At 28.6% G+C, this 19,426-nt stretch overlaps 1 protein-coding gene across 11 annotated transcripts in view; it reads left to right on the forward strand.

The window, feature by feature from the left end:
• Positions 1-19,426, forward strand: part of LOC130449977 (four and a half LIM domains protein 2) — a 119,395-nt gene that overhangs the window by 91,558 nt on the left and 8,411 nt on the right. For 5 of the 11 annotated variants that reach the window (XM_056788124.1, XM_056788123.1, XM_056788125.1 and 2 more), the window contains 2 exons: positions 1,669-1,869; positions 4,638-4,812. In XM_056788124.1, coding sequence (XP_056644102.1) covers positions 1,669-1,869; positions 4,638-4,812 — 376 coding nt within the window. Of the gene's footprint in view, positions 1-1,668; positions 1,870-4,637; positions 4,813-12,239; positions 12,399-13,678; positions 13,875-16,618; positions 16,907-19,426 lie in introns of those variants that run through there. The other 6 variants (XM_056788130.1, XM_056788129.1, XM_056788126.1 and 3 more) reach the window with 6 other exon arrangements.

The raw sequence follows: 19,426 nt of genomic DNA on the forward strand, positions 1-19,426 counted from the left end.
GAACTAAATTTTTTTTTGAGGACAGGTAAATCCGCAAATTTTCGGTGTCAATAATAAGGATTGTTATAAAAACGTAATTTTAATTAGAAAAGATTTAAAATCAAGACGATTTAGAAACATTAACATGTCAAAATATCTAATAAATAAGAAATTAATAAAATATTTTATGTCACCAGTCCCGTTATTTAATAGCCACGCCTCGTACATTATTCTGACGAAAAAAATCAGGGGCGGATCCACGATTTACATTCGGAGGGCACCACATGAGGTCGAAATTTCAATGAAAATTTTAGTAATTAAATGTTGTTCTGGTAGTTCAACAAGACAGAAAAACAAGAAGGATTCTCTTTAAAGTTGATTTCTTCTTGTAGAATTTCACTGATGTATGTTTTCCTCTACATTTCGCTTCTTTCTGGGGCATTCTTGCCATCAGTTCATTCATAATAAAAAAGAAGAAACGGGATTTACACTATGATACGATAGTAGTTATCAGCTGACTCTCATGAACATTAGATCGATTGTTTTGGCGAGAATTTGTTAACTGCATTGTTAAAAAACTCCTTGAAGGTGTCAGTACTGTTTTCTTCAATACCCTGTATCTATCGAAGTATCTAAACCAAGACTACGACAAACTTTTTATTTTATAACAAGAACTGAATGAATAAAGGAGCTTGATATGATGCAATACACCGTGCAATGCAAGACGTAATATTCCTTGATCAAAAGCATGCGCAGATGAAGTTCAAGCAAGATCTTGACATTTTTATTGCACGCAAGTTGAAATTTAGTTACTTTGGCTTAACAGATTAACTGACTTTCATAAAATTTTGTTATTTCCATTGTTAAACTAGGTACAAAATATTAGATAAAATTTGAGGTTAGGTATTTGTTTACTTTTACTGTTTACAGAGATTTGCATGCAATTTCTTGCACGTTGTATTGCATTATGTCAATTTGAACGGTGCGACTAAGATGGCGGATGTTCGTCCATTTGAAAGCGTGGTCTACATCCGCTACTGACTTAATTAAGTGTCAAAATAAATTATTGACACACTAGATCCCTTTCGTTAACGATCGAATTTGAAAATTATGTGAATTTTGAGGTTATCGAATGTAAAATGAAAATTTTCTCTGAAATTGATCGGAAAAAATTATTTTCGTTTAGAATTTTTGTTAATTTATTAGTAAAGTTGGTAGTTTATACCACAATCTATTTCATGAGCTATAAAATGAGCGAGAAACATTTAAATCACGTACAAAATTATTTATAGATTTAACAAACAGATCGCTTGCCAAAATTCGATCGTATGTAATTTTGTTTTATGCATAAATCGGCGATGCAATTCAAATTCAAAATTTTCGTCATAAAAAATATTATCCACGATACGAGGACTATTCAGAAAGAACGTTTTGGAATTAAATACATTATCGGAAACAGCTAATTATAAGATTAGGGATAGGGGGAATCCTCTGTTTTGAATGAACTATGAACATCTTCAGTACGGCTAATTTACATCAACTAGACAACGTTCGAGCGTCAATTTTTCATTTTTGAATTTAATGAACAGTTTTTAGTACACGTTCCGAATTAAAAAAAATATCTAAATGCTATTAAATTCGTGTTAATTTTTTTTTTTTCGAAAAAATTAATAATACATTTTATTTTAGTTGATTTTCAGTGGCGAGTACACGAAGGCAATGAACAAAGATTGGCATGGTCAACATTTCTGTTGTTGGCAATGTGACGAGAGCCTTACAGGACAACGTTATGTTCTTCGCGACGACCATCCTTACTGCGTCTCCTGTTATGAAAACGTCTTCGCCAATGCTTGCGAAAAATGCAGTAGAATTATTGGTATTGACTCCAAGGTAAGATATTCTATCTAATATACCTCCAGTTCAATTGTCTCCTTGCTTTTTTTTGGAAATCGATCATTTTTATTGTTTTCGATTCTTATAATTCCTAAGTTTTGTTCAAATTTAATCGCGAATTCCTATAATTTGAGCAATTTCAATTGTTGCTTTGACGTTTTATCCATTTTTAATATAAATTCCTATGTATTAAACAAATTTAATTGTCAATATCCACGTTTTGTTCATATTTTATTGCCAATTATCAAGTTTTGGTCAAATTTAATTGTCAATTTCTATATTTTGAAAAATTTAATCGTCAATTTCCAAGTTTTGTTCAAATTTAATTGTCAATTCCTATAATTTGATCAAATTCAATTGTCACCTCGACGTTTTATCCATTTTCATTATAAATTCATATGTATTAAACAAATTTAATTGTCAATATCCACGTTTTGTTCAAATTTTATTGCCAATTATTAAGTTTTGTTCAAATTTAATTGTCTATTTCTATAATTTGACAAATTTAATCGTCAATTTCCAAGTTTTATTCAAATTTAATTGTCAATTCCTACAATTTGATCAATTTCAATTGTCACTTTGACGTTTTATCAATTTTTAATATAAATTCCTATGTGTTCAACAAATTTAATTGTCAATACCCAAGTTTTGTCAAAGTTTATTGCCAATTATCAAGTTTTGTTCAAAGTTAATTGTCAATTCCTACAATTTGATCAATTTCAATTGTCACTTCGACGTTTTATCCATTTTTAATATAAATTCCTATGTATTAAACAAATTTAATTGTCAATATACACGTTTTGTTCAAATTTTATTGCCAATTCCTATAATTTGATGAATTTCAATTGTCACTTTGACGGTTTATCAATTTTTAATATAAATTCCTATGTGTTCAACAAATTTAATTGTCAATACCCAAGTTTTGTCAAAGTTTATTGCCAATTATCAAGTTTTGTTCAAAGTTAATTGTCAATTCCTACAATTTGATCAATTTCAATTGTCACTTCTACGTTTTATCCATTTTTAATATAAATTCCTATGTATTAAACAAATTTAATTGTCAATATACACGTTTTGCTCAAATTTTATTGCCAATTATCAGGTTTTGGTCAAATTTAATTGTCAATTTCTATATTTTGAAAAATTTAATCGTCAATTTCCAAGTTTTGTTAAATTTAATTGTCAATTCCTATAATTTGATCAAATTCAATTGTCACCTCGACGTTTTATCCATTTTCATTATAAATTCCTATGTATTAAACAAATTTAATTGTCAATATACACGTTTTGTTCAAATTTTATTGCCAATTATCAGGTTTTGGTCAAATTTAATTGTCAATTTCTATATTTTGAAAAATTTAATCGTCAATTTCCAAGTTTTGTTCAAATTTAATTGTCAATTCCTATAATTTGATGAATTTCAATTGTCACTTTGACGTTTTATCAATTTTTAATATAAATTCCTATGTGTTCAACAAATTTAATTGTCAATATCCAAGTTTTGTCAAAGTTTATTGCCGATTACCTAGTTTTGGTCAAATTTAATGTTCAATTTCTATAATTTGACAAATTCAATTGTTTTCGATTCCATCACAATTCTAGATTGTCTTTGATGAACGTTGCACTCTATATAATATATTTTGAGAAGCGAAGAAACTAGAGTAGATAGAGCTGGCAACACTGCATTTTTTAATACCGCCATGCTTAAATAGTGAATTCTGCCAGCATTTCCACCTATTGAGTCAACTCTGTTGGATCAGCATCAGTAAATTATGTTATTGCGAGAAAAATTGTTACTAGTTCGGTGTTGAATACCAAACTATTCGCCTGATTTACTCATGTATAATTTCTGATTATTCTGAAGAAACGCGAACGTGTCACATCACTCAATAAATCGTTTCAACAATTGAGCTGAATTCTTTACCGGCGACAATTTTTTGAAATCAGCGAATAGCCAGTAGTCACTGGGAGCTAGATCTCAACTATACGGTGGATGGGGAAGCAATTAGTTCAATTTAACCACCGTTGCCATCGACTTGTGAATAGGTGTATTGTCTTGGTTTTTTCTTCGACATATGAGGCCGTTTTTTCTTGATTTTTGCATTCAACAACTTTATGTATTATTCGCTATTGATTTTCTCTCCTTTTTGGAGATAGTCGATGAATAATAATTCATGCCCATTCCAAAATATTGAAACCATAACCTTCCTAGTTGACTGTTGTGTCTTTGGCCACTTAGGACCTGGTTCACCGGCTGTAGTCCACTCAGATGATTATCGTTGTGATTCTGGAGTGAAGTGATGGATCTATTGTCACATATCGACGTAAAAAATCTGATTTATAACATGTAAATACGTTCAAACACTGCTTTGAATCATCAACACGTTGTTTTTGATCGATTGTGAGTAAACTCGGCACTAACTTAACTAAAAAGCTTTCTTATAGTTAAATGTTCATGCATAATTGTGAACCCACTGCCTTCTGATATCATCGCGACATCAGCTATCTCACGCTATTTCAATCTACGTTGAGATATAACCAATTTGTGGACTTTTTGAGGTTTTCTTGAGTAAGAAATGTCATGAAATTTGACACATAATCTTTTGAAAGTTGGTACTTCATCAGCGCCATCTGTAGTTAGAATTTCCGCTTTTTCTTTGGTTTCTAAATTAATTTTTTCGTTGGAATCATGTTTGATTTCCATTCAATTCTCAATCTTTGGTTACGTTTATTTGAAATGTATTTTTTTTGTTCTGTTTCCTTAGGATTTATCTTACAAAGACAAACATTGGCATGAGGCTTGTTTCCTTTGCACCACTTGCGGGGAATCTTTGGTCGACAAGCAATTTGGATCTAAAGGTGACAGGATCTATTGCGGAAACTGTTACGATCAACAATTTGCATCGAGGTGCGATGGGTGCCACGAAATTTTCAGAGCTGGTAAGTTTTTTCAATATATCCATGTTACATCATCTTTAAAAGCGATTTCGAAAAAGTAGATCGACTTAAAACTTCGCAAAGTTCACAAATAATAATGACAACACAATAATTTAATAAATTTATTCGATTATCCTTATCAGGTTTCTCACTATAGCTATTTATAATTATCCTGTGACTTTTTTTTGATGTTAAACTTAAGTGATTAAAAAATTAATACACTCACTAATAGAAAATAAAAAACGCAGAAGTAAATAAATGTATTATACAGTACGTTCATTAATTAAATATTAATAAAATTAACAATAATGAGATTGAATTATCCCGAAATAATTTTAGTTTTTTTATTCAATGATGTCATTGCAAATATATAGTTTTGTGGATTAAATGCCTATAATAGACGAGGCAGCAAAACAGCGCAACCAGTCCCGAAATTGGCAGCCATGTTTTGGCCGGCACACTTGATTGGTTGTTTGAATGTGTTGACCTAACCTTAAAATACTTTTCTAACAATTCTGGGCAGCCTGTTAAAAGGTGTTTACTACAACATTTTACCAATTGATCCATAGTACTTCTTAACGTCCTAAAATGGGATTTAGAATTATCTTCTAGTAGTCTATCAAGTGTTGGTTTCTAACAATTCTTTCTCGTTTGTTAACAAACAACCATTGTAATATTGTAAAAAGTAGAACCAAAGAAGTGAAACTCGAGCAAGGCTTCATACGAAGATGGTCCCAGAAGTACCTGGCCTGAACTAGAGATGGCGGTAGTTGTTTGAAATATACCGTTGTATGTTTCAAGTTGTTGATGTTGATGGAAGATGAAGTTGTTTCCGTAGAGTTTTTGGCAATGTTTCACAGAAATGGAGCCGAGTTTTTACGCCGTTTCATAATAATAGATGAAACGAAACCAAAAAACAATCAAAACAATGAACCGATAGGGGAGAACCGGCTCCAAAGAAGACGAAGACCGTTCTAACGCAAGGCAAGGTAGTGGTGTCGGTGTCGGAAAAACCATCATTATGCGAACTTATTGCAACGTTTGAGCGAAGAAATCAAGCAAAAACTTGTTGTTTCATCAAGACAATGCACCAGGTCACACATCCGATATTGCAAGGGACAAAATTAATTAATTAACGTTTGAATTGGTACCTCATGCACCCTATTCACCAGATTCAGCCCCCTCGGATTATTTTCTGTTCCCGTACTTGAAAATATGACTCGGTTGTAAGAGATTTTCCAACAACGAAGAGGTGAGGTCGACAGTTAATCAAATCGATCGTATTTTTTTTAACCGGTAGTGTAAATGCGTTATCTTTCTTTTTCGTCTCGTTTTTTTCAGAATATTGACAGAAGAAGTAAATATTCATTTCTTTCTTCGCGACTATCATATTTTGACACAATTTTATTGCCAATTATCAAGTTTTGCTCAAATTTAATTGTCAATTTCTATATTTTAACAAATTTAATCGTCAATTTCCAAGTTTTGTTGAATTTTAATTGTCAATTTCTATAATTTGATCAAATTCAACTGCCATTTCCAGGTATTATTTATTTTTATTATAATTTCCTATGTATTCAACAAATTTAATTGTCAATAACCACGTTTTGTTCAAAGTTTATTGCCAATTATCAAGTTTCGGTCAAATTTAATTGTCTATTTCTATATTTTGACAAACTTAATCGTCAATTTCCAAGTTTTGTTGAAATTTAATTGTCAATTCCTATAATTTGATCAAATTCAATTGTCACCTCGACGTTTTATCCATTTTCATTATAAATTCATATGTATTAAACAAATTTAATTGTCAATATCCACGTTTTGTTCAAATTTTATTGCCAATTATTAAGTTTTGTTCAAATTTAATTGTCTATTTCTATAATTTGACAAATTTAATCGTCAATTTCCAAGTTCTATTCAAATTTAATTGTCAATTCCTATAATTTTATCAAATTCAATTATCACCTCGACGTTTTATTCATTTTAATTATAAATTCATATGTATTAAACAAATTTAATTGTCAATATCCACGTTTTGTTCAAATTTTATTGCCAATTATTAAGTTTTGTTCAAATTTAATTGTCTATTTCTATAATTTGACAAATTTAATCGTCAATTTCCAAGTTCTATTCAAATTTAATTGTCAATTCCTATAATTTTATCAAATTCAATTATCACCTCGACGTTTTATTCATTTTAATTATAAATTCATATGTATTAAACAAATTTAATTGTCAATAACCACGTTTTGTTCAAATTTTATTGCCAATTATTAAGTTTTGTTCAAATTTAATTGTCTATTTCTATAATTTGACAAATTTAATCGTCAATTTCCAAGTTCTATTCAAATTTAATTGTCAATTCCTATAATTTTATCAAATTCAATTATCACCTCGACGTTTTATTCATTTTAATTATAAATTCATATGTATTAAACAAATTTAATTGTCAATATTCACGTTTTGTTCAAAGTTTATTGCCAATTATCAAGTTTCGGTTAAATTTAATTGTCAATTTCTATAATTTGACAAATTTAATCGTCAATTTCCAATTTTTATTGAAATTTAATTGTCAATTTCTATAATTTGATAAATTTAATCGTCAATTTCCAAGTTTTATTGAAATTTAATTGTCAATCCATCCAAAATCGATCGTATTTTTTATAACCGGTAATGTAAATGCATTATTCTTCTTTTCAGTCTCGTTTTTTTCATGCACAATGACAGAAGAAGCAAATATTCATTTCATTCTTCTCGACTATCATATTCACCGAATGTTCTCGTCTATACTGAACCGGAATTGAGCTATGAATGGTCTTCCTTCTTTGTCTTCTTTCGATGTTTCCAATTTTCTGGTTGCTCTCTTCAATAACCAGACTGGCGATGGGTTGCGCAACTTGCTGCCTCGTCTAATAAGGGCCTAAAAAATAATCGGCAAGATTATGGAAAAATATCACTAAAACTAACAAAAAAGCTCTACCAAATATATACCGTCGAGTTCGCTTATAATAGAATGTTTTATTGCGTACCAGACTTTTGAAATATTAAACGATAATTATTATATTTATTTAATAATGATGTCATCACTTATTTTCGGTAGACGTTTACCTTGTTAAAAACAGTGTGGGTAAAATTATGATTCAAATATTGATGTAGGTGTTGAAACGTGTAATACAATTAACAGAAAAAAAAAACTTATTCATTTACAAGACTTAGGAGTATTAATAATCTGTATAAGAAGTCCAACATCTTCAAATGTAGAGTAACCCAAAATGGAATAGTCGGAAAAAATATACAGTTAGGTTAAAAAAAAAACTGAGGTTATTAAACCAATTTTTAATATAAGATTATTCGATATAAATTTCTTTAATATTTTAAATCTTTTGAAATGTTTATGCTCCTAAATCTTCTTGATTTTAGGATTCTTCTGTTTCAAAATTAGTTTTTTTTTTAACAATTTTTGGAAAATAGATAAAAATTGGCGTTTCGACTTTTCTTTAAGTCCTCATGAAAATATGAAAAGTTTTATCTATCTTTCAAGAATTATTAACAAAAAACTAATTTTGAAACATTTAGAAATGTAAATACTTCTAATTTTATCTTTAACCACTTTTGACTGCCAAATTAGTTATTATGTATCCTACAAATTTTACTTCAAGGAATCAGCGACTTCGAAAACATATAGATCGACCATTATTAGGTATTAGTACGAATCTGGTCACTATTATGCATTTTTGGAGGTGGAATGCACTCACCTAGAGTTTGCTCAAAGTAGAGGAAAATTTCCTGCTCGTACGGAAAATGTTTTGGAAATTTCGGACAGCTTTTAATCCTCTATTAAATTTTCATAGAGAAATATTGATTTTTCTTTGAATTGTCACGAGTTTAACGCAAAAAATGATGAATCGATGTATTTTTTATTGAAAATTCCCCCAAATTTAATAAAATAAAACTTATCGAAAACATGTAGATCGCCCATTATTGATCATTCCTATAATTTGATCAATGTCAATTGACACTTCTACGTTTTATCCATTTTTAATATAAATTCCTATGAATTAAACAAATTTAATTGTCAACATCTACGTTTTGTTCAAAATTTATTGCCAATTATCAAGTTTTGGTCAAATTTAATTGTCAATTTCTATAATTTGATCAATTTTAATTGTCACTTCGACGTTTTATCCATATTTATTATAAATTCCTATGTATTAAACAAATTTAATTGTCAATATCCACGTTTTGTTCAAAATTTATTGCCAATTATCAAGTTTTGGTCAAATTTAATTGTCAATTTCTATATTTCGACAAATTTAATTGTCAATTTCGATTTTTTTTTAATTTAATTGTCAATTGCTATAATTTGATCAATTTCAATTGTCACTTTGACAATTTTTAATATGAATTCCTATGTATTAAACAAATTTAATTGTCAATATTCACGTTTTGTTCAAACTATGTTGCCAATTATCAAGTTTTGGTCAAATTTAATTGTCAATTTCTATAATTTGATCAATTTTAATTGTCACTTCGACGTTTTATCCATTTTTATTATAAATTCCTATGTATTAAACAAATTTAATTGTCAATATTCACGTTTTGTTTAAAGTTTGTTGCCAATTATCAAGTTTTGGTGAAATTTAATTGTCAATTTCTATATTTCGACAAATTTAATTGTCAATTTCGATTTTTTTTAAATTTTATTGTCAATTGCTATAATTTGATCAATTTCAATTGTCACTTTGACAATTTTTAATATGAATTCCTATGTATTAAACAAATTTAATTGTCAATATTCACGTTTTGTTCAAACTATGTTGCCAATTATCAAGTTTTGTTCAAATTTAATTGTCAATTTCTATATTTCGACAAATTTAATTGTCAATTTCGAAATTTATTTACCAATTTTCAAAAACAAACTTCTCGAAAACATGTAGATCGACCATTATTAAACATTAGTAGGTATCTGGTAACCTTTTCTTGTTTCTAAGCGCCTTTTTGGGGGTTTTTCGCTTGCCCATTCCTCGTATATAAAATATTTGATTTCACGTACCCTTAGTTATGCCACATAGCATAAATATAGCGTTTTATTGGAATTTATTCCATGATTAAAAAGTATGCCACGACCGGTTTCCTTAAATGGAATTAAATTCTTTGAAAGCCTCCGTTCAAGTTGTTCGTACTAACGTATGGCAAAGCTGCTAGAGGTCAAATCATGATATAATTCGTTCAATATTTCATTTTTTTCTATCAAAATTGAAAAAATAACGAAAATTCTTTAGATTACATCATATTTTGTTAACTTGATTAATTATATCGAAGGTTGAAACGCCTGCTGGTATCATCTAAGTTTAGATGTCATCAAAAGCTTGTAAAAAAAATGTCTGGCAACTCAGTCAACGCAATTTTGCAATGTCACTAAACAATTTTTTTCACTATAATATGCAATCCAATAGAAGTTTTGTTTTTGATGGCATCTCATTTTATTCTATAGATAGACATCGTTTTTTTCCTTTCCAATACCCTCTTCTAACTAAATTTTATGATCAATTTCTACTTTTTGTTCAATTTAAATCGACAATTCCTACATTCAGCTGAAATTGGTGAAAAAAATTCTCAATTTCTACATTTTTTTGAATATTAATTGTCAATTTTTTCAAAGTCAAACGTCAATTTCTAGATTTAGTGAAATTTAGAGAAAATTGACGATCTAATAATCAATTCCTACATTTTCCTCAAATCGAATGGTTTCACATTCTGTTTATTTTTAATCGTCAATTTCTACTTTTAGTTGGAATTGTCAAATGAAATCGTCAAATTTTATATTTGATTGAAAAATTCTTACTTTTGGTTCATATTTTTTTCAATTTTCTCATAGACAAAGGAGATTTAATTGTGAATTTCCAAGTTTTGTTCAAATTGAATTGTCAATTCCTGTAATTTGATCAAATTCAATTATCAACATTCTCACGTTTTGTTCAAATTTTATCGCCAATTATCAAGTTTTGATCAAATTTAATTGTCTATTCCTATATTTCGACAAATTTAATCGTCAATTTCCAAATTTTTGTGCAAATTTAATTGTCAATTGCAATAATTTGATCAAATTCAATTGTCACCTTGACGTTTTATAAATTTTTATTATAAATACCTATGTATTAAAGAAATTTAATTGTTAATATCCGCGTTTTGCTCAAATTTTATCGCGAATTATCAAGTGTTGATCAATTTTAATTGTCAATTTCTATAATCTGATCAATTTCAATTGTCATTTCGACGTTTTATCCATTTTTATTATAAATTCCTATGTATTAAACAAATTTAATTGTTAATATTCACGTTTTGTTCAAATTTTATCGCGAATTATCAAGTGTTGATCAATTTTAATTGTCAATTTCTATAATTTGATCAATTTCAATTGTCATTTCGACGTTTTATCCATTTTTAATATAAATTCCTATGTATTAAACAAATTTAATTATCAATATCCACGTTTTAATCAAAGTTTATTACCAATTATAAAGTTTTGGTCAAATTTAATTGTCTATTTCTATATTTTGACAAATTTAATCGTCAATTCCCAAGTTTTGTGCAAATTTAATTGTCAATTTCTATGATTTGATCAATTTCAATTGTCATTTCCGGGTTTTATTCATTTTAATTATAAATTCGTATGTTTTCAACAAATTTAATTGTCAATATCTACGTTTTGTTCGAATTTTATCACCAATTATCAAGTTTTGATCAAATTTAATTGTCTATTTCTATATTTTGACAAATTTAATCGTCAATTTCCATGTTTTGTGCAAATTTAATTGCCAATTTCTATGATTTTAATCAATTTCAATTATCATTTACTGGTTTTATTCATTTTAATTATAAATTCGTATGTATTAAACAAATTTAATTGTCAATATCCACGTTTTGTTCGAATTTTATCACCAATTATTAAGTTTTCTTCAAAGTTAATTGTCAATTTCTATATTTTGACAAATTTAATCGTCAATTTCCAAATTTTGTTCAAATTATAGTTATATCACCATCCACCGATGTTCTGCAAACCGTTTCGGTTTACGTTATATATTGAATTTTACTATTTAAAAAATTTGACGTTTTATTTTTTTGACTTACGTCAAAAGATACGTACTAAAACTGATGTGTTTTACTACATGACCCTATATATCTACGAAACAAATATTTCTCGTACGAAAAAATATCTAAATGATAATTAATAAATCAAATTATGTATCATCAACTGTGTTAACCTTGCGGTAATATGAAAAAAAAAAAATAACCTGTACATACATTAGTGATGATGAGACAGAGACACTCGTATAATAAAGTGGGTAGATACCGGTCCTCTTCTATACGATATAGGTACAACCTACTAACTGCCGCCGATCTTACAAACTTCTGCCTTCAAAACTTTTAGTTCAATTTAAACATTCCGAGACGTACGGTGTCGGGATCTCGAACAAAACTCGCGTTGTTTGTATACGATCAAATCAAAATTATAATGAGGTTATTGTAGTGCCTATGTGACGGATATCATCTTTTCTTAATTACTATATAATGAACGTTGTGTTTTGGTAATTAGGACCTAAATCGATCGTATCATTTTTCAAATTGATAATTTTCACTTCTTTCACGTATATTTAAATTGTTTTTTCATCAAATACCATGCTGAGAAAGAGAAGTTTGTCGTTTTTTATTATTTGGATGCATTAAGGAAATTTTTATGTCGAAGAGGGATTTGACCCTGATGTAGGAACTGCTCCTCTGCAATGCTGGAGGTCTGGTGGTTGGTTTTTATGATGTTTACTGCTTCAGACCGAAAAAAAACCAAATCGAACAAATATTAGAAGACAAATAAAAAAGATTGTCCTCAGATATCGAGGAGTTTTAATTTTTTAAGCAGATACAGCTGCAGCTGCTTTATTCCCTATCGTCGGCCATTTTGTTCACCGGGTTATAGAGAAACGATTGAAAAGGTGTGATTGAAGACAAAGTTTCACCTTATGGAAGAAGTTGAGGTAATTCTCTGGGAGTTCTAGTTGCTAGTAGACGAAAGGACGTATAAGGGAGTTTCCTCTTGAACTTTGAGGTATGGGGCCGGTTATTGGGGATCCAAGGGGCGAGAAGAGTATCTTTAGCAATGGAATTCGATTATACGAATTGCATAGCAAGCTTGGAGGTCGTTTAGACGATTTGGTTATGTCATAAGTTATTACTGATACTGAATCAACTCTTGAATTGGTAGTACCTAAGTATGGACAAAAGTTTTTCCACTAGGTAATCGGGCAACGTGCAGTAGAACGTTTGTTCTATATTTGATTATGGAACGAAAGTAAACTTTGTACTTATGAAGTAAGGTAAAGGGGTGAGTTCGTCCGAATTTTCGCCCACGAGTGCCTGAATGTGTCTTTCAGATCGGCCGATCAACTGAGAGATCACTTCCATATAAACGGCGTTCTTGGATTTCTAGCCTCTTTTCCCAAAGCCTCCAGTGGAAATTTTGAGATTGACGTCGTTGTTAATCGAAATTATTTTCTGGTATGTTTTTGACAGTCCCTTTGGGGCGTCTACTGCATGCAGCGTTTTCAATGCCCATTTCGCATCGTTTAAACTTAGCAACCACTTCTCAATGGTGAATTTTCCTTGGGAAAAGTCCTAATATCACGTCGATCTTTGGTTTCTATAGTGTTTTTCTGTCAAAAATGATTTATCAACACATTTTTACATATTTATTGAAAAAATTACCAAAAGACAACCAAAACAATTTGAAAAATTGATGATTAAATCGGTTTTTGGTTTTTAATATCAACAATTTTCTTTCTGGATACTTTGTATTTTGATTGTAATCTACAAGATCGTTTAAAACATTGCAAAATATACAAAACAATTATAATAATCATCGCGTTAAATATTAATACGGATGTTAAAAAATCACATCAATATTTCAGATTATTTGCAAACTAATTAATTGAAGAATAAATCGGGGTGTAGAAACAATACAGGACATGAATAAAATCACGTATTCTGGTTCTAAGGATGATAAATCAATGGTTAGAATACTTGACTATAACTCGTTACCTTGATGGGCACTTAAAAGGACAGTAATCTATCCATTTGGAGCCGATTTCAATATCGTATAACATGATTATCCACCTCTTTTTTAGTATGATCTTTATTGTCTTATTTTGGTAAAATTTAATTGTCAATTTCTATATTTTGACAAATTTAATTCATTTAGTCATTTTTATTACAAATTCGTATGAATTAAACAAATTTAATTGTCAATATCTACGCATTGTTCAAATTTTATAGCTAATTATCAAGTGTTGGTCAAATTTAATTGTCAATTTCTATAATTTAACAAATTTAATCGTCAATTTCCAAGTTTTGTTGAAATTTAATTGCCAATTCCTATAATTTGATCAAATTCAATTGTCACTTCCAGGTATTATTCATTTTTATTATGAATTCCTACGTATTAAACAAATTTAATTGTCAATACGCACGTTTTGATCAAATTCTATTGCCAATTATAATGTTTCGGTCAAATTTAATTGTCTATTTCTATATATTGACAAATTTAATCGTCAATTTCCAAGTTTTGTTGAATTTTAATTGTCAATTCCTATAATTTGTTCAAATTCAATTTTCATTTCCAGGTATTATTCATTTTAATTACAAATTCCTATGTATTACACAAATTTAATTGTCAATATGCACGTTTTGTTCAAATTCTATTGCCAATTATAAAGTTACGGTCAAATTTAATTGTCAATTTTTATATTTTAACAAATATAATTGTCAATTTCCAAGTTTTGTTGAATTTTAATTGTCAATTTCTATAATTTGATCAAATTCAACTGTCTTTTCCAGGTATTATTCATTTTTATTATGAATTCCTACGTATTAAACAAATTTAATTGTCAATACGCACGTTTTGATCAAATTCTATTGCCAATTATAATGTTTCGGTCAAATTTAATTGTCTATTTCTATATATTGACAAATTTAATCGTCAATTTCCAAGTTTTGTTGAATTTTAATTGTCAATTCCTATAATTTGTTCAAATTCAATTTTCATTTCCAGGTATTATTCATTTTAATTACAAATTCCTATGTATTACACAAATTTAATTGTCAATATGCACGTTTTGTTCAAATTCTATTGCCAATTATAAAGTTACGGTCAAATTTAATTGTCAATTTTTATATTTTAACAAATATAATTGTCAATTTCCAAGTTTTGTTGAATTTTAATTGTCAATTTCTATAATTTGATCAAATTCAACTGTCTTTTCCAGGTATTATTCATTTTTATTATGAATTCCTACGTATTAAACAAATTTAATTGTCAATACGCACGTTTTGTTCAAATTCTATTGTCAATTATAATGTTTCGGTCAAATTTAATTGTCTATTTCTATATATTGACAAATTTAATCGTCAATTTCCAAGTTTTGTTGAATTTTAATTGTCAATTCCTATAATTTGTTCAAATTCAATTTTCATTTCCAGGTATTATTCATTTTAATTACAAATTCCTATGTATTACACAAATTTAATTGTCAATATGCACGTTTTGTTCAAATTCTATTGCCAATTATAAAGTTACGGTCAAATTTAATTGTCAATTTTTATATTTTAACAAATATAATTGTCAATTTCCAAGTTTTGTTGAATTTTAATTGTCAATTTCTATAATTTGATCAAATTCAACTGTCTTTTCCAGGTATTATTCATTTTTATTATAAATTCCTATGTATTAAACAAATTTAATTGTTAATATCCACGTTTTATTCAAATTTTATCGCCAATCATCAAGTTTCGGTCAAATTTAATTGTCAATTTCTATAATTTGACAAATTTAATCGTCAAGTTTTAATCAAATTTTAATTACTGCTATCCATTTGGAGCCGATTCCAATATCGTTTAACATGAATCAACTTTTCCTACATGTAGTTTGTGTCAACTGGAAATGATCAGTGTTTAAGGCTGATCTATAAATATTACTCCTTTCAGAAAGTTCAAAATATGCGATGATCCTTCTTATTCTCATGTTATCTTCTCATTGAAGGTCCCCGACCACGTTTTTAAATTCGTCTCTGTCCCTCGCAACATAAAACAATTCTCCAACGCTGTCCATTAACTTATTTAACGGAGCCAGGATTTCTTCTTCTGTACCAGTAGGTATTTGTAGTTGCGTATGTAAGATGTTTTGTCAACAGCTTTCTTTTTCGACCAATGCGTTTTAGTACTTCGTCGTTGGCGATTCTGTCAGTCCGGGGTATCTTCAGGATGCGTCCATGCCTCAAGTTTTTCGATCATTTGTGCTTTCAAGGTTCAAGTTTCCACTATCTACCAAAAATCTTCGTCTTCAATTCTGTGTAACAGAATCTACACGTTGCATCCTCTACTATACTAAAGTTGGTACATTCGATTGATCTTCTTTGCTTAGAGGCTCCCAAGAGGACCTTTGTCTGTCCTAACCCCAGTAGATTATCCACCTCTTTTTTAGTATGATCTTTATTGTCTTGTTTTATCAAACAGAAGAATTTTTTCGCTCCTACTTTTCCTCTTTCATTTCCCACTACATCAGATTGGATACCATGAAGTTGGAGGGTTGAATTTTGTGAAATGATAGAGGAGAAAAGCTCTATACCAGAACCAACCCTAATAATAATTAAAATAATCAACATTCGGTAATTATTTTTTATTATATTGAGGCTCAGAAAATGTGGTTTGATTCATGACCCAATTTTTTTACACTTAATTTTATCGTGATACGTCCTCGCAGTTTGGTGAAACGAATTGATCGATCTATACCAAATCTAAACTAAGTGAAGTGTTCGAATTGAAGAAAAAAAATTAATGTGACATTCGAAAATGGCGGACGTATTGAGTGATCAGTTGAAAAGAATGAATCTGCAAACTAAAACGGTAGGAGAGGACCGAATAAGAAGAGCTAAAGAGAGAAATGAAGACGTGGCCATTTTATCTATGCAAATACCAGGCGAAAAAACTCGGTTTAAATGTTGCCTAGGTGTCGCTTGCTTACAAGGAAATCCCACAAGTTTACCATTAGGTAGGTATGGCTGGGACCGTCAATCAATATAACCAAAAGTATATGCTTGTTACTTGAATGTACAAAATAACTTTGGAAGAACCTTGTAGATCTAAAAAACAATTTTTTCTTTCGGTAATCGGTCAAAATGAATCTAAAGGATTTATATCAGGTGATCTAGAAGGCTACAACACTTTCAATATGCTGATAAGGTTTTCTGGATAGTTTCAGTATGCTAAGGCTATATAAAAAATTAGAATTCTTACTAAAACTTCAGCGATTTTCAACGCTTAGTTTTAGTTTGACAACCGTATAAGTGAGAATTTTTATGATAATGATAAAAATTAGTTGTTGAGTTGTCATTAAGTATTGGGAGAACGCCTTGAACTAAACTGTTCGAGTATCCTTTTCTATAAAATTTCCTTTAACCAACAGTAGTGACACTCAAACAGTAAAATTTAAAATTGTTTGAATATATTGGTTTTTGAAAGTCACTATTTTTCATATTTAAACAAAAATTACAAAACAAATTGAAAAAGCAACAAAGCAAAAATCTAGTTTTCATATTAGGACAAAAATTACAAAACAACTTGAAAAAGCAAAAAGTGATTTTTCATATTAAAACAAAAGTTACTAAACAAATTGAAAAAGCGACAAAGCAAAAATTTAGTTTTCATATTAGAACAAAAGTTACTAAACAAATTGAAAAAGCAACAAAGCAAAAATTTAGTTTTCATATTAGAACAAAAGTTACAAAACAACTTGAAAAAGCAAAAAGTGATTTTTCATTCTAAAACAAATGTTACAAAACAAATTGTAAAAGTAACAAAGCAAAAAGTTATATTAAAACAAAAGTTACTAAACAAATTGAAAAAGCAACAAAGCAAAAATTTAGTTTTCATATTAGAACAAAAGTTACAAAACAAATTGTAAAAGCAACAAAGCAAAAATTTAGTTTTCATATTAGAACAAAAGTTACAAAACAACTTGAAAAAGCAAAAAGTGATTTTTCATTCTAAAACAAATGTTACAAAACAAATTGTAAAAGCAACAAAGCAAAAATTTAGTTTTCATATTAGAACAAAAGTTACAAAACAAATTGAAAAAGCAAAAATTGATATTTCAAATTAAGATAAAAGTTACTGAACAAATTGAAAAATTAACAATCTAGTTTTCATATTAGAACAAAAGTTACAAAACATATTGTAAAAGCAAAAAGTGATTTTTCATATTAAAACAAATGTTACAAAACAAATTGTAAAAGCAACAAAGCAAAAATTTAGTTTTCATATTAGAACAAAAGTTACAAAACATATTGTAAAAGCAACAAAGCAAAAATCTAGTTTTCATATTAGAACAAAAGTTACAAAACATATTGTAAAAGCAACAAAGCAAAAATCTAGTTTTCATATTAGAACAAAAGTTACAAAACAACTTGAAAAAGCAAAAAGTGATTTTTCATTCTAAAACAAATGTTACAAAACAAATTGTAAAAGCAACAAAGCAAAAATTTAGTTTTCATATTAGAACAAAAGTTACAAAACAACTTGAAAAAGCAAAAAGTGATTTTTCATTCTAAAACAAATGTTACAAAACAAATTCTAAAAGCAACAAAGCAAAAATTTAGTTTTCATATTAGAACAAAAGTTACAAAACATATTGTAAAAGCAAAAAGTGATTTTTCATATTAAAACAAATGTTACAAAACAAATTCTAAAAGCAACAAAGCAAAAATTTAGTTTTCATATTAGAACAAAAGTTACAAAACAAATTGAAAAAGCAAAAATTGATATTTCAAATTAAGATAAAAGTTACTGAACAAATTGAAAAATTAACAATCTAGTTTTCATATTAGACCAATAGTTACAAAACAAATTGAAAAAGAAACAAAGCAGAAATTTATTTTTCATATTAAAACAAAAATTACAAAACAAATTGAAAAAGCAGCAAAGCGAAAATCTATTCAGGTGCCAGGAATTTAGCCTAAAACAGGCTTAGAATAAAATGATTTTTGTGTGCATAAACGTTAATTTCGAGACAACTTTTATATAGGAATATGTGTATAAATTTTTTATCGAAAAAGACCTAAAATCAAGACAATTTATCAAGAAAAAAAATATAAAAAGCTCGAAGAACTAAAAACTTTATATAATACGAGGTGTGGCTGATTTAGCCTGAAGCCTATTCTTTCCAACGCGATATCTACCGTATCTGTAGACAAATCAGTGTAGCCGCTGCCTTCGTTTGTAAAGGAGCTGTTTTTTATTTTGATGTAAAAAAGAAACTGTTTGTTTCGCTCGCGAAAATATTTGTTTTGACAACTTGAATGCGTTTGAAAATGACTCAAACTTATTAGACAAGGTGATAACCTGTAACGAATCAAATCTGCATTAAGAAGACCAAGATTTGGGTTTGTTGAAACTGTGAGAAAAAAAGCGTCGCGCATCCTGAAGGAACTGGCTCGTGCACTGTTTCGAAAAATATACCAGTCACGTTATTTAATAGCCGCAATTCGAATGTGAATATATTTGTAAAAAAAAT

The sequence above is a fragment of the Diorhabda sublineata genome, chromosome 10, assembly GCF_026230105.1.
Source record: "Diorhabda sublineata isolate icDioSubl1.1 chromosome 10, icDioSubl1.1, whole genome shotgun sequence".
Lineage (NCBI taxonomy): Eukaryota > Metazoa > Arthropoda > Insecta > Coleoptera > Chrysomelidae > Diorhabda > Diorhabda sublineata.